This window comes from Lissotriton helveticus, chromosome 1_1, assembly GCF_964261635.1.
Source record: "Lissotriton helveticus chromosome 1_1, aLisHel1.1, whole genome shotgun sequence".
Classification (NCBI taxonomy): domain Eukaryota; kingdom Metazoa; phylum Chordata; class Amphibia; order Caudata; family Salamandridae; genus Lissotriton; species Lissotriton helveticus.
This window is the reverse complement of record NC_136057.1, coordinates 1377176825-1377192243: the sequence shown is the minus strand read 5'-3', so window position 1 is coordinate 1377192243 and position 15419 is coordinate 1377176825. Positions and strand designations below refer to the sequence as shown.

The window sequence follows — 15419 nt, the reverse complement described above, 5'->3', positions numbered from 1 at the left end:
AAAAGGCATTGTCATTTACAATGCCTATAGCTCAAACTCGCATAAATGCGAGACCTATTGCATGCATATGCTTGTTTTACTAGTTTATAGGCTCAGTTCATTCAGCAGTCACCACAGCAGAGACACCACATCCTTCATAGGCAGCCAACGTGGACCCGCAGCACGCATCTGGCGTGCTCCCTCTTCCAGGAGGAGACAGGCTGGCTGGATGTTCCCCCCCACTCAGGTCGCGACTGCAACTGAGGCCGCAGCCCAGAGTTCTGTGTGGGCGTGCAGGGCTCTGGTGAAGACAAAGGCCTCCTGCTGCCGATGAGCCTGTTTCTGTGCTTTGGGTGATATAGGTTTTTGGGCTGTGGGGTCAAAGGTCACAGTGCGCTTTAGTACAACCTCTTAGCAGCGCAACCGTCTCCATGGTCCCTGATTTCTGATGCAGCAGCACAGTATCATTGAGCACACTTTGTTGATGCAGCAGCACAGTCCGCTCAGACACACTCTATTGTCTGGGAAGTCATCCTCACCTTCATCTTGTGCACAGTATTCGGCCAGTGGGTTCCAAAGTGGAACCCACAGGCCTCTATTACTCTGGTTCACTCATCCATTCAGTGCATCTGCCACCTGCACCATATACACACACAAGCATAAGATGCACTTGGGGATGTTTGCACTGGAGTCTGGGTTAGTGCATAGAATCTGAACTTTACACGAATGGACCAGTAGGCCTCCTCTTCACTGACAAAGATAACAAGCATTTACAATGCAACGGTTTCGCCTTTGGAGAAGTTAGAGCTATTGGCATTGTAAATGACAAAATTTGTATTTATGTGTTGGTTTTGAAATCAGGTCAATAAATGGCATTGTCATTTACATTGCCAATAGCTTAATCTCTCGCAAATGTGAGAACTATTGTACCCTACGGACGAGCTCAGCAGACAGCAATTACTACCACACACACACCCAGAGCCACACACACACACACCCAGAGCCAGCCCCACACACCCAGAGCCAGCCACACACACCCAGTGCCAGCCACACCCAGAGCCACACACACACACACACACAGAGCCCCACACACACAACCAGAGCAGTCACATACACACACACTGGAGCAGTCACACACACACACACACTGGAGCAGTCACATACACACACACACACACACACTCTGGAGCAGTCACATACACACACACACACTCTGGAGCAGTCACATACACACCCACACACACACTCTGGAGCAGTCACATACACACACACACACACACACACTCTGGAGCAGTCACATACACACACTCTGGAGCAGTCACATACACACACACTCTGGAGCAGTCACATACACACACACCCTGGAACAGTCACACACACACACACACTCTGGAGCAGTCACATGCACTCACACACTGGAGCAGTCACATGCACGCACACACTCTGGAGCAGTCATATGCACGCACACACTCTGGAGCAGTCACATGCACGCACACACACACACACACTCTGGAGCAGTCACATACACACACACACACACACACTCTGGAGCAGTCACATACACACACACACACACACTCTGGAGCAGTCACATACACACACACACACTCTGGAGCAGTCACATACATACACACACACACACACACACTCTGGAGCAGTCACATACACACACACACACTCTGGAGCAGTCACATGCACGCACACACACACACACACTCTGGAGCAGTCACATACACACACACACTCTGGAGCAGTCACATACACACACACACACTCTGGAGCAGTCACATACACACACACACTCTGGAGCAGTCACATACACACACACACACACACTCTGGAGCAGTCACATACACACACACCCTGGAACAGTCACACACACACACCCAGGAGCAGTCACACACACACACTCTGGAGCAGTCACATGCATGCACACACTGGAGCAGTCACATGCACGCACACACTCTGGAGCAGTGCGCACATGCGCGGCTCTTAACCATATGTCAGACAGCAGGCGGCAGCTTGTCATGCACCCCCCTACCCCGCACAGCGCGCCCCTCCAGTAACCCACCGAGCTAATGAAGGTCAGTGGAGTGACACTGACCGCCCCTCCTTACCACATTGTAAAGTTGTATCCGGCCTCATTGACGCCGGGGCGTCTTCAGTACAGTGTGAAAAACAATCTACTGACTGGCACAGAAGACAACGGATGTTAGGTGAGAAAATTCGGGATCATCGCAGATGGGGTTTCCCCTCCAACCCACAGGGTCAGCGGACAGAAGGGAACAAAGGTGACGACTGACTCCTGCACCGCCGGAGAGGTCGGCTATGGTGTCTGTTAGTAGCTGCAGCACACTAGGTGCTGCATGCATTGTCTCAAGTCGTTTGTGCGTGCAAGCACATTATATGGGACACTTAAGTTAAGCATTAGCCCGTCAGCAACTGAATGAAGCCCCTCATTCCAAGACTAGGCACACTTACTTTTTTGCAGCAGCGACCGAGTGCAGCTGCAATTATTATTTCGTACAACCCAGCTTCCTGGCTTGCCTCTATCTCTGTGCCTTATCTCCGCCGGCCATCAGGCTCGCTTGGGCCGGCTCAGCTAGCTGCACAGTAAGGGGTCCCGGCGGTGTTCTGGGCAGGTGAACTGGGAATGAACCACCATGACAGCCACTGCAGTGAGTCCAGACCATGTTCAGTCACTGTCTTGCCTGCCGCCCGATGCATTGGTTCGGTGTCGGTCACGGGATTCATTGCAGTGCGAACTCATTGCAGGTGAGGCAGCAGCCAATAATCTAAATTCAACTACCTCCTGCTCGCATCACGGGCGGCAGCCTACGTAATGGCTCCACTCGCTGCTAACTACGAGTCTGACAGAAGCTCAGACCTCACTTGTTGAATATGTCGGTAGTATCCATTGACAGGCACTACTGACATGATTGTGACGTCAGTTAAATGTATGCCGTGTGGTGTAAGATTGAATCCAAATCACAACGAGCGCTCTGCCTCTCTCAGTGAGCACTCTGTACAGAGCTCAGTGACCACTCTGCAGCTCTCAGTGACCACTGCGAGCTGTTTACTGGCCATGCTGCATAAATCCCTGTGAGCATTCTGGGCAACATTCGGTGACCAGTTTCAATTTGTCTGGAGATCCCATCCTAGGGACATGTCAGCGAGAATAAATAACCCCCAGTGACTAGTCTAAAGAACTCGAAGTGACCAGCCAGGGAAATTCTCAGTACGATTGCGCATCCTAGTAATCCTCAATGACGCTGTCAGAGCGCACCCTTCATGCCTATGAACAGTCTCACTGCGAGTAACCCTCCGTGGTCACTTACTCTTGGCGCACCCCGACACCTCTCATAGTGAGCAACAGCGGTGTTACTCACCCCACTGTACAGTGTGAATAACACTCACTGCACACAGAGTACCTTTAAACATGATCACAGTGATTACATCTCAGGGGCCGGTCTGAGTACGTTTCGGAGACTATGCAATCTTACAATGCTGCGCTCAGAGTGCCCGTCTCTCAGCGACCGGACTCCCTGCACAGCCTGGAGAACTGAAGGTGCCCTGCCCGTATGTCTGGAGTAGAAACCGGCCACGTTCCTTGGGCGGGCCCAGCACAGCGGATACATTAATGAACATGTGTGCATGGTCTGTAGTGCGTTCACCCCCATTCCTCACAGCCCCCTCCCAGTGGGGGCAGGGGCACGTGGCACTGGTTCTTACCGGAGATGTACTGCCGCCTGCCCTCGTCCAGGTGAGTGGAAATTACGTCCCCCATGGTGATCCCTGAGCCGGCAGCAGCTACCAGAGAGCGGCCCGGATCCGAGGCGCGGGTTCAAGTCCTCCGGCGGGCAGGAGAGGCAGCGACGCCGGTGACCCTCCTGCGGGCAGATCTGCGAGGGTAGAGGCGGTGGCACCTCACAGGGAGAGGACCCTCCGGATGAGCTGTGGGCAGGAGCCCTGGGAGCGCAGACGCTATGAAGACACAAGCGCCGCCTCGAAGCCTCCCTCGCACTGCTGCAGCGCTCACTCCACGCGCTCCCTCCCAGCTGCGAGCGAGACTCCTGCAAACAAATGAGAACAAGCACCTACGAGCACACGAGAGCGGGAGGGGGGGCGGGAAAGGAACGAACAGCGGGGGGGGCGTGAAAGGAACGAACAGCGGGAGGGGGGGCGGGAAACACGAATAAAATATGCCGCTTACCTGATAGCCGATGCCAGGCAGACGTCCCTCGTTGCGTGCCTTCCAGGAGAAATGAACAAAACAAACCTCCCCCCCCCAAAAAAAAAGCACCGCCCACAGCCGCATGACGTGGGCCAAAAGCGAAAAATTCTCGGGAACGCCCCCGAATCTGGTCCGGGATTGACGAACAGAGCCCTCTCCCAATGGCTAGCCTCCATTTATGGAGCTAGCCAAAGGGAGGAGTGGGCGGATACCCGACCCCACAGAGAAAAACATAAGATTTTTCCTAGCGTATGCGTACTTCGTACGCATTTGCTAGGCAAAACCTAAAAAGGTCTGGTCACAAAACATGATACCTCCCACCACTGTTCTACAGGCTTAACCCATAGGTGGGACAGAAGTCCACACTGAAAGGAGAGCACACTTGAAGCGCCCTTCGGGGTCACAGGACCAGTGCTTTAAATGGGCCAGTACTCTCCGGTACTGAGTACCAGCACTTTTTTATTTTGAGTAGAGTACCGGCACCTCTCAGGAGAAATGCAATACTTTTAATTGGAGAGTACCGGCCGTTCTCAGACACAAGCAGGTAAGGGTGAGGCCAAAATCCAAACCATCATATCAGATAATCACAGAGGACACTCAGTGTAGGGGGCTGACTGTACACCTTGCAGAAGAAATTCTTGCCCCAGCAAAATCCAACAGAGACAGCCAGCACAGCCCTCGCTTATTGCAGGACCCTACATCGATCAAAAGAGAGTATTACTACTTAACACAACTAAAACTGCATGTCCTAGGAGAGACACCCACTGCATTACTTACCTGTAGAAAGACAATACATGTCTACACTCGTCCCAGGAAACAACTTCTCTGGGCCTCACCTGATGGAGGATATTACCTCCCATGCCAGAGGCAACAACTCCAACCCCACCACTAGTAGACAGCAGAACTCCCAGAAGGAACAGCATTACCCGGAAGAGACAGCCTCTACAGTGGTCAACCATAAGTGGTCCTGTCCTTCGAGTGGGGCTCAAGTGGTGGCCTCAGCTGATCGGCGCGGAACGGAACTGACTGCATCCGTGGTTGTGCTTAAGTGGTTGACTCCTCTGAAGCCGAGGTGGTTGGAGCAGCGCCGCGGCCGTCCCTGGTTTGTAGGCAGAGAAAGGCTGGTAACATCTCCCGGGTATTGGAGGCTCGCGCGAGGCTGCCTGCACCTGCTCCCCACCTGCTGTCATGGGTGACCAGATCCCATGAGCCTTTCAAAGGGAGCGCTATCTTCTTGCTACAAACAGATATTCGGCTGTAACTGGTTGCGCTTCTCAGGGGTCGGATGAAAGTACGAATCCGGTAGCGCTGGGTGGGATGCAGAGACGACTGGGTCGCCCTCAAGACAACGTAGGTTCGTAGTTTATACTGAGCAGGGTGTTGAAGACGTCGTCCGACGACCTCTTTGGGTCTTGTACTTATGCACAAGCGGTGGGTGGCTCATATTCATACACACTTAGGGTTGGACTGGGTTCAGTGCGCTTCCGATGGTAATCTGTGGAGTCCAGAGCTGCGTTCAAATACAAGAAGGTGATGAAAGGGTTACCTTGCGTTTTAATGCTTAAGATGGAGTTGACTTCGCCGTGTGCGATTCTGACGGAGTTCGGTCTTTTTATTGACGTTTAACAGTGTGGAGTTTATTGATTTTGGTGTTTTAAGAAGTGAGCGCGTCCCCTTTCATTTATTTCAGAGCGCTGTATACGGTTCACTAGCTGATGGAGTCGGTTTAGCGTGAATTTAGAAGCTTATGCTTGAGTTGAATTTACAACAAGAAATTGTGATGTTATGTTGATATTTCGATTTGCAGAGCGCGCTATCGTTTGTGTGTAGACATTTGAGTCAGTGAAGGGTTTATTTAAGTATTTACGCGTGTTGGCGTGTTAAGAAGAAGCGCTGTATGTCTCTTTGCGTTACTTCAGGGCGATAAATTCCGTTTACAAGCTGTTGAAGGTGACCTAGTTTGATCTTAGAAGGTTAGAAGGTTTATGCTTGAGTTGAGTTACTAAAAGCGATTCCAGTGGGGCGTGGTTGTGTAGAGACTTTTACGACAGCATTGGGACTAGTGTACTATGTGACTTTGATCAGTTTTACTTGAATTTATGAGTTTATGACCTGGTTGTGAGGAAGTTGGGTTCTCAATTTCAATGCAGTTAGATTATGTGTAAACATCTGTAATGGTGTTGGGTTTATGTGTTTAGGTATGATTTTTTTTTAATATAAAGCATTTCATATTTTGGTTACCTCGGAGCGCTGAGTACGTTTACAATCTGCTGGATGTGGGGTTAGCCCGAATTTACAAGCGTATGCTTTAGTATTTGTCTGTTATATGCAGTTTTGATAAAGCTTGGTTTTAAATATACATTTGCCCAGTATTGCGTTGAGTTTGTTTACAAGCTGTCATTGAAAAGGCTGAGGTGAATTTAGAAGCTGGCCGTGGGGTTGGGTTAAGATCAGTAGATTGTGACAGGGTTAGATTAAGTATAAATGACTCGGAGGGAAGTTGCTTGCGTATAAATATGTAGGTGGTGCTGGCTCCATTTCAGGTGGTAACAATGGCGTGGTTGAGTCCAGTGTTGAAGCTTATTATAAAGTAGGCCTTTACTATTGGTAACTGGGGTCACGTTTTAAAGTCTATAACAGAGCTAGGTTTGATACAAGGGTTTCCAGTGGATGTGTATTGACATGTCTGATGGCATTGAGTTCAAATGTGCACTTTTAGGGATGCTTTAGGTTTAGTACAGGCCCCAGTGACCTACTGGTTTCACCGCTAGAGCTAATAGCAGTGTTGAATTGGGCAGTACACAAAGTGAGGGCAGAGTTGGATTGAGTCAACGTGCACATAAGGCATCGGACTGGGTCGATAGGCCTAAAACGACGTCCAGTTTAGCCTATTCACTTAGTTGCGATTGTGTTAGTGCACACATTTGCAGACAGCACTGGGTAGATCTACGGGTTTTCAGAGAGTGTGATGTGTACAAACTCGTAAGGCGGCTTTGTGTTACGTTTAGGTGTTTGCGTCGAGTACAACGGGTGTGGCAACGTCGATTTGCGTCTAGGCGCTTAAGGGAGATTGTGTTGAGTACACACTCCAGACAGAGTGGAGCTGTGTCTGTGGTAGGCATTCCCACACGCCGGACTGAAGTTCGTTGACGCTTCCTGGCCCCTGGCCCGGCTAAAAGGCAGAGAGCGGGTCAGGTATCGACCCGGGTGGGGGAGGGCAGGCCTTGAGCCGCTGCAAACATGCCTGCCCCAGGGCCATGCCCGCACAGATGATAGAAGGCCAAGTTACAAAGGTAGCTTCTGCCGGGAGAAAGAGGTCGCATCGACCCCGAGCCACACGGAACACGATGGGGCCCGTTCACTAATCGGAAGCAACGCCGCCGACACCCGCAGAACATGGATCCCGGAGTGAGACCCCCGGGCCGTGGAGGCGGGAGGGTGAGTACCGCAAAGCCGCGACTTTAGAGCAGGCACTAAGCGCTCAGGGACACGATAAGCAGCGCGTGCAGGCACAGGAGCAGTGAAGTGTCAGTCATAGGAGGAGTCCAGCGCCCACGCACACACAGAGTTACGGCCCAGTGCAAGCCAAGTATAGGAGAAACTCTAGTCCCAAGCACAGGAGGACACCTGGACCGTGGGGGTGGGGGGAGGCTGAAGTAAATAGAGGAGATGCGTGCCAGCTAGGGAGAGCACGGGTCCGTGCTTTAAATCGGCTGGCGCTGTCTCTTACAGGATAGACTAGTCTCATACAGGGTAAACTTAAGCACGGGAGGGTCTGAGGAGCTGAGTGGTCAGGAACCGGAGGAAGAGGGAGCTCAGTGCCTCTGACAGTCGGTGATCAATTACAGGTGTTGGGTTAAAGTTCATGGCCCTTTTCCTGCCCTTCAGACAGGTGCCGAGGAGCTGCACGTGCCGGGCGGGAAGGAGGAGAAGAAGGCGGCTCGAGACCTCGTCCGCTTCGCCCCCGTGGTGGTCGCGCTGCTGCTGGCCGGAGCCGGGACCCTGGTGTGGTACTTTCTGTGTAAGTTTTCTCCGTCTGGCGTGGGCGAGGTTCGGAGGAAGGACTGTGCGTGGGGAGGTGAGGGCAGTGCATCACCCTGTGGACCAGCTAATGCACAGATGAATGGAGGGAGTTGGGGGCGGTAGGTACCTCAGTTGATGAATGATTAAAATGGCTGGATCAACAGATTGACCAAGGTAGATGGGAGTGAGGACATTGCAGACAGAGGAGGGCGGAGTGGAGTGTTGGGGAGGAGCATGAGAGGGGTCAGAGGAGCACCAGAGGGGTCAGAGAAACATGAACGGAGGGGAGGGGAGATGAGTCTGACGATAGTGTTTGGCGAAACACTCCCGTTTTTTAGGTCTCTCTAGAAGCAGTTTAAACACTCTCGCCAAAGTCATAAATAACAAAAAAATTCAAAACCCATAGTTCTAGCCTTGGCTATTGTGTAGTTTTTATTTTGTTTATGCAAACATGCAATATGCAAAAATGGCGGCACACACAGTATAACAAGCATTTGCAATGCACCAGGTCTCGCATTTACGCGAGTTTAAGCTATTGGCATTGTAAATGACAATGCGTATTATTTGTTTAAAAAACCGAAACATAAATAAAAGATATTGTAATTTATAATGCTAATAAATCAAACTCGCGTAAATGTGAGAACTGTTGCATTGCAAATGCTTGTTTCTCTACCCTCCATTGTATCAAAAAAGGTGGACATGTGGCCTCCAACTTTATAAATTAATATGTGAGGATTGTACCCCTGCTAAATTCTCCCTGTGCAATAAATGCCCCAGGTACTTCAGTTACAAAGGTATTACTCCTCCCTCTTAAGACACTTAGAGCAAGATTGGGTCTCTCCTGTTCTATGTATACGTATCCATTCGTTGCTACAAACTAAATTCTTAATTATTCACTCACTCTACTGGATAATTAATACACTTTTTAAACTTAAGCTGAAAGATACTGACACTTGCTGGGCATGCGGAATAGTGTGTGGTGACTCGGAACATATGATCATTTGAAAAAAGAAGAACTGTAGCAAACAGATTACATTTTATATGCCATATCCTATAAGGTGGACTTCTGTATCAATACAGTGCACATGACAACATAGAAAAACCAAGAATCACTAAGAGAATTTTTACAAAAATATATTATGTTTATTTATATTTTCTTATTTATCTTCATTCAATTATACTTAATTTTAAAAATTCACATGATATCAAGCAATTCTGATCATTAATAAACATACAAAAGGAAACATAAATCAACACCAAATGACTAGTAGATATAAGGGACTATAGAGGTTGGCAATGCGGTGGGTTGGAACACTACGCGCGTTTCGGCCACTGCCTTCATCAGGAGACCGTCATTTGCAACATAACAAAAAAGACAACACTGCAAAAAGTAAAAAAGTTATATATCAGAAATTCAGTGGTGTACGTTCTTGTTACATAGTGTTAATATGTACATTTATATTCCACCTCTAGGCATGGTCATTTTTTTGAAAAAATATACATTATATACATGTAGCCAACAAGGCAATATGTGTACATTTATATTTACAATTTAGCAGCTAAACATATCACAATCTGATTCAAATTGATACTGTTGTTATGGAATCTTGATTTTGTAGTTTATAAAACAAATTGACATTTCATTCAATTATCATTGTTTATTTCATATTTGCTCAGAATGAATTCTATTTGTAGGTATGGACATTTATTAGACTATTTGTAAACATGGACTTATTAGAAAATACTAGCAAATAATTCATTGACATGACCCTCATATATTAGGGCTCCATCAAAAAAAACGGAAACAATGACTATATACAAAAAAGAGGAGTAAAAGAAAAGAATTGAGAATAGAACATAAGTGATCGTAAAATCGTCCCTTAAGAAATTTCGATAGGTTCTTACTGTATGGCCGAATCATCATTATCATTAGAGCATATGTTGACCAATTTGTCGATTTTTGTTTAGTTATATATGCCGCAAAAGAAGGAAATGTACGGTGGTACAGGGTGACTATACCAATGCCAAGTATAGAATTAATATATATCTGCATATGTCCCCCCAATAGTTTTTTTTTAAATTTATACACACTAATGTATAGTAGAGGATCATTCTTGATTCCCCACTATCCATTGTCTGTACAACGACAGACAAATAGTGACACTATCACATTATAGCATTTCAGATCTCAAAAAGGTCCAGACAAGGGTATCAATCACTGATAAATGACTTACTCTGTAATTGCCCCAGTAGTATATGGGCTTTCAATGATCAAAGGTTCGGACTTCTTCTTTTAGTTTACTGGATTAGCTTAGATAGGTGTCTGAGTAAAATAGTACCTCGGTTACCATCCAATTTATTAGCTAAGCATTGATGTCTCAAAAGGTTACACTATAAGTTGGTCAAAGAGAAATTATTGTAATTTACCAGTATATTATGTTACGGCATAATGGATTGTTGTTGATACACCAGATGTAAAGAAGCACAGCGTCTGAGCTGTTAGGTCACCCGTCAACTTCTAAATTACTTTAATTGATTTCCTATACATAAAGAAATTTGGCATAAGCGAAACTGTCTAGCTGTATGATGGTTTTAAGTTAAAGACCAACATGGATACATAGTATTACATGGATGAAATATGTACCTGTAATAAGTCTATCAATCGTCCAGCATTGTATCATTTCAACAATTCTAAAGTTTTCAGAACGCGGCGTGAATACAGCTACCACGTCAGTCGATTTTAGATTGATGGGTAGGATTGCCTATATAGATGACAAAAATAGGAGTACCAGAATTAGTGATAAATTGCAATTCAATGTGTGGTATAACCACTGCGTGTCATGAGTGGCCAGATGCCCAAAGTCGTATACCTTGATTAAGATGGTGGCTGAATTTATGAAGGATGTCTTCTAATGGTTATTTGGCAACCGCCGTCATTTGTGAAGTCAATGATGAATATCACGGCGTTCCCGACAACTAGTATACAATAGAGAAATGTATTAAAAGTTAAAGATTCCTAGGGTGATGTATGTCAGGGAGCTGATGTCGTTGATCTTACCATATAATTCTACGGGTATTTCTATATAGCTGGGGTTCTGAGATACAGGCGCCGCCATCCGCGTTCGAAAGACATGTGACGAGCGGGGCCAACTACCCGGTCTATTTAAATGCTAAACTCGGATTCTAATTGAAACCCGGTGTGGAAAGGACTCCGGCTAGATGCAGTCGCTTTGGGTATGACGTAACCAAAGTGGTTCAAAGTACACGATAGATACCGACATAGAAATAGGACTGAAATCTAGATCTGCAATGGTTCGTTCGTGCAAAATTTCGAACCACCTAGTATTACTCTCATAAATTATATCAAGGTGGTAGATGTTAAATGGAAAAAAATATCGGTAGTAATTTAATGAAATGTTCATAAAACAGTTAATGGACGAGCCTGTAATGTGTCCTAGATATAAAAAACGGACTCGGAACATATGTTTGTTTCATGTCCTTACCTCACCTCATACTGGTATGACATCCCAACCCAAATAAGAAAAATATTTGGAATAACACTGTTGGATTTTCCAACTATCGTGCTCAGACCACATGCAGCTGGGAATCCACCCCTGCTTACAAACAACAATTTCATTCTGTTTGATTTGTTGACCACCGTTGCGCTTAAAGTTATCCCACTTGATTGGAAATACTTCAAACCTGTTTCTTTTCATACTGGGTGGGCTTGGGTCACACACCTTAGAAATACACACATGGCCCAATCTCATCACTGTAGCATCCCTACCCTGTCTTGGCGCTCTTGGGAATCCTTAGACTCCTTCAGTAATAAGACGTAGTAGCCGACTCTTGGCTTCCCTTTGCGCCCATTGCCCGTCATCATGGGTGGACGAAGTCGTGATTTTGGCCCTAGCAACCTATTACTCGGCTGTCTTTCTTTTTTGCGCTGTACCCTCTTGGATACCCTTTTCCTACTTTCTCTCTTACGCTGTTCCACTCTCTCTTTCTACTTCACACCCCTTGATTCCCACTGCACGTTTTGTTTCCTTTATCTCCAAGCACAATTCTGTGATTTTGAAGATGTCCTTGAGTATTGACTTCTAGAGGACGCGAAATGGATGAATAAACATTTGCTTTTTATCTTACCTGTAGTATATGGCTTGACTTTACAGTCATTAAGAGTTGTTTACTAAGATGTCATCATATGACTGTTACCTCATAACATTATGTTTAATGTCGTATCAATCTAAATGAACACCGGATAACAATTGTTTTCACTCTAATGTGCTAGGGGAGCTCTTTCCTTTTCCTGACCTGTTTAAAAAGATCAATAAAGCTTTTGGAAGAGCAAAAAAACAGAAAGTTAACTTGCGTTTTCTGGACCTAGCTATTATATTGGCTATCAGGGCGATTACTATGAGATGGAAGTCCCAGATGAGCCCCCACTACACATTTGGTGCGAGGAGGTGGTTAGATGGGGTAGTGCTGAAAGCGCGGCGCTCAGATGGGAGGAGACGCGAGGACTGAGAAAATGTCCCATCTCCTTGGACTGGGACACTATGCTAGAAGAATTTACACAACTAGACATCCCACTTACATTTGCTGACCCCACCTTATAAATAACTACAGCAATGATTGCATAGTTAGTGGCAGCTAGATCAAATTACAATGAATGGTCCAAGGTACATGGGAAATACAGGTCAGAGACCATTGATAACTCAAGATGGTGAGACAGAATAGAAGACAGAACGCAGACGGACCAGGAAGGGGAGGGGAGAGGGTAGTTGCTACAGGTTATGAAAATGCCACTGATATTTGAAATGATGTATTGTATTTAATTTAATTTAATTGTGGGTTTATATAGCGCTAGAATCAACTCCCGGAGGAGTATCTCCGCGCTTCGACCGCTGGGGAACCCGTCCTGGCTCACCCTGAGAGATGGTCCCTAATGGGTATCTCTAAGGTGCGACCAAGCATCCCCGGCGGTCTGGGGGGCCGTTGTGAAGATGAGGCAAGCTAATGCCCAGAGATGCCGAGTGTGGTCCCTGACTGGAGTAGGCACCGAGGCGAGAATTATCGAGCCCGCTGACCCTGGTCCACGACCCTGCCGCGTCGGGAATCGAACCCTGGTCCCGGGCCGTCCTCTGCTTACGGGTCTGCCGCCTCTAACCAGTGAGCCACACCACTCCACTCTGACTGAAAGCTCAATAAAGTTTGTAAAAAAATAAAATAAAGGTTTTGGAACAAAAAAAAGTACAGAAAAATCCTTGGCAAGGAGAAAACAAATTCTGCCGTGGTCTCAAATGGAGTGCGACCGGTGTTAGAAATGACCTATCGATTTACAGTGACAATTAACAGCTACTTCTGCTCGCACTTTAATTGCGTTCTTTGTAAATCTACACCAATCAACAAGGTTTGGGTAAAAAGATGACTTGCATTATTGAAGAAGTTAATTCAATCAGGGTGCCTCTCCTAATAATCTGAAATAAAAATACAAGCATGCATTCTGCTGTGGAATTCCATAAGGTGAACTAAAATCCAGATGAATAATAATCAAACACCATTAAACAGCGTATACAATATGTTCTTAATGTATAAATGTATGCTACAGAGTCGGAGCTCAGTGGACGGTGGGGGCAAAACAACAATGTTGTTGAATTCACAGTGAGCCTCACTAATGCATTAATGGCATGCTACTCGCCAAAAAAGCGCTTCAACATCCATCAGGGGTAACAAGTGCTATATAAATGCAAATCTTTCTTCCCCTTTTATCCATCCGCTATCCTTCTCACTCCATGTAACAGACTAATATCCACCACTGAAATTACCTCATATTTCACCATATTAATTCACCACTAATCCTTTATAGGCTCCCTGAATAGCATGCGTCAACAAGCGAGCGATAAATAAATAAAACCTTTGTCCTACTCTATCCTTCTGCTATCATTCCAAATCCAAATAACTGACTAACCTATCCACCACTTAAAATGTACTTGCATGTTTCACTATACTAATTCAACACTAATCCTCTGTGGGTCCCGAAGTAGCGTGCTACCTGCCGAAAAAGCGCTTTGACGCCTCGTCAGGGGTAGTAAGCGCTATATAAATGCAATTACAATACAATACAATTAAAATATAGGAAAAATTACAATGAGGTAGTATTCAGAAACCAATACAAACTGTAGAAAGCAATTTACATATTACACAATCTATACAAAAAAAAGTAGCCAAAAGAGTTACAGAAAATCAAGAGAGATTAGGCTAGTGAGAGAGGGAGAGGATTATAAATGAGGGGTTAAGGGTAGGGGAACGGGGGAGGCAAGGGAGGGGGCTAGTTAAGGCAATATCATACAGCTATACATAGATAGGATTAATTGAATGTAACAGGATAACAATGAGGTATAATTCAAAACCCAACAAGAGGGTCAAAACAGCTCTAGATTAACATCGTCATATTACATGAGTTGAAAAGGGTTGCATGCGAGTCTTGAGAGATTAGCCTAGCATGGGAGGGAAAGCATGGAGAAGAGGGGGGAACGGTAAGTGAATGGGGGTGGCTGAGAAGGAGGGGAGTATTCTGTAATATCTGGTGGAACGGCGCAGGTCCTATAGGGAGGACTGCAGGGAGTAGTTAGTGGGAGAAGGAAGATGAGAGAGGGGGAGGAGAACAATAGGAGGTGGGGGTGGGATGAGCGCCCAGCGGCGGATTTAAAGACCCCAGTTTTTGTTCATCAGGAGAACTTTGAGGTCTTTTTTTGAAGCTGGCGTAAGAGGGGTTGCAACGAAGATCTTTGGGGAGGGAGTTCTAGATGTTCGGTGTGTTCCCGGAAAAGAAGCGAGATTGTGTGGTTTTCTTGTTTAATAGAGGAGGTACAAGAGCGAAGGTGTTGGAGCTCCTCAGTGATCTAGAGCAGCCGGCTATGTGAAGTTTATCTGTGAGGTACTACGGGGAGCGCTGATGCAGGGCTTTGTGCGTAATGCACGCTGTCTTGTAGGAGGCTCTTCCTTCAATGGGCAGCCACTTGAGGGCTTTAAGGGCAGGGGAGATATGATCAAACCGTTTAAGGTCGCTAATGAGCCTAGCGTCAAGGTTCAGAACCAATTTGATAGGGGCGAGGTCTGCTTTAGGAGTTCCAGTGAGGATGGCGTTCCCATAGTCGATTTTTGACAGAACCAGCGATTG

At 46.5% G+C, this 15419-nt stretch overlaps 1 protein-coding gene and 1 long non-coding RNA gene across 2 annotated transcripts in view; one reads left to right on the top strand and one right to left on the bottom strand.

The window, feature by feature from the left end:
* Nucleotides 1–7181: 7181 nt before the first annotated feature.
* The window catches only part of TMPRSS6 (transmembrane serine protease 6), a 257626-nt gene continuing 249388 nt past the window's right edge, over nucleotides 7182–15419 (top strand). The window contains exons 1-2 of the mRNA XM_078650238.1: nucleotides 7182–7195; nucleotides 8062–8234. Of these exons, the coding sequence (XP_078506364.1) occupies nucleotides 7182–7195; nucleotides 8062–8234 (187 nt within the window). The remainder of the gene's footprint in view (nucleotides 7196–8061; nucleotides 8235–15419) is intronic.
* On the bottom strand, nucleotides 9488–11213 carry LOC144773022 (uncharacterized). Its single transcript, XR_013599904.1, has 3 exons — nucleotides 11107–11213; nucleotides 10881–10998; nucleotides 9488–9617 (listed from the first exon to the last, which is right to left on the bottom strand). It is a non-coding gene; the product is annotated as an uncharacterized LOC144773022 (long non-coding RNA).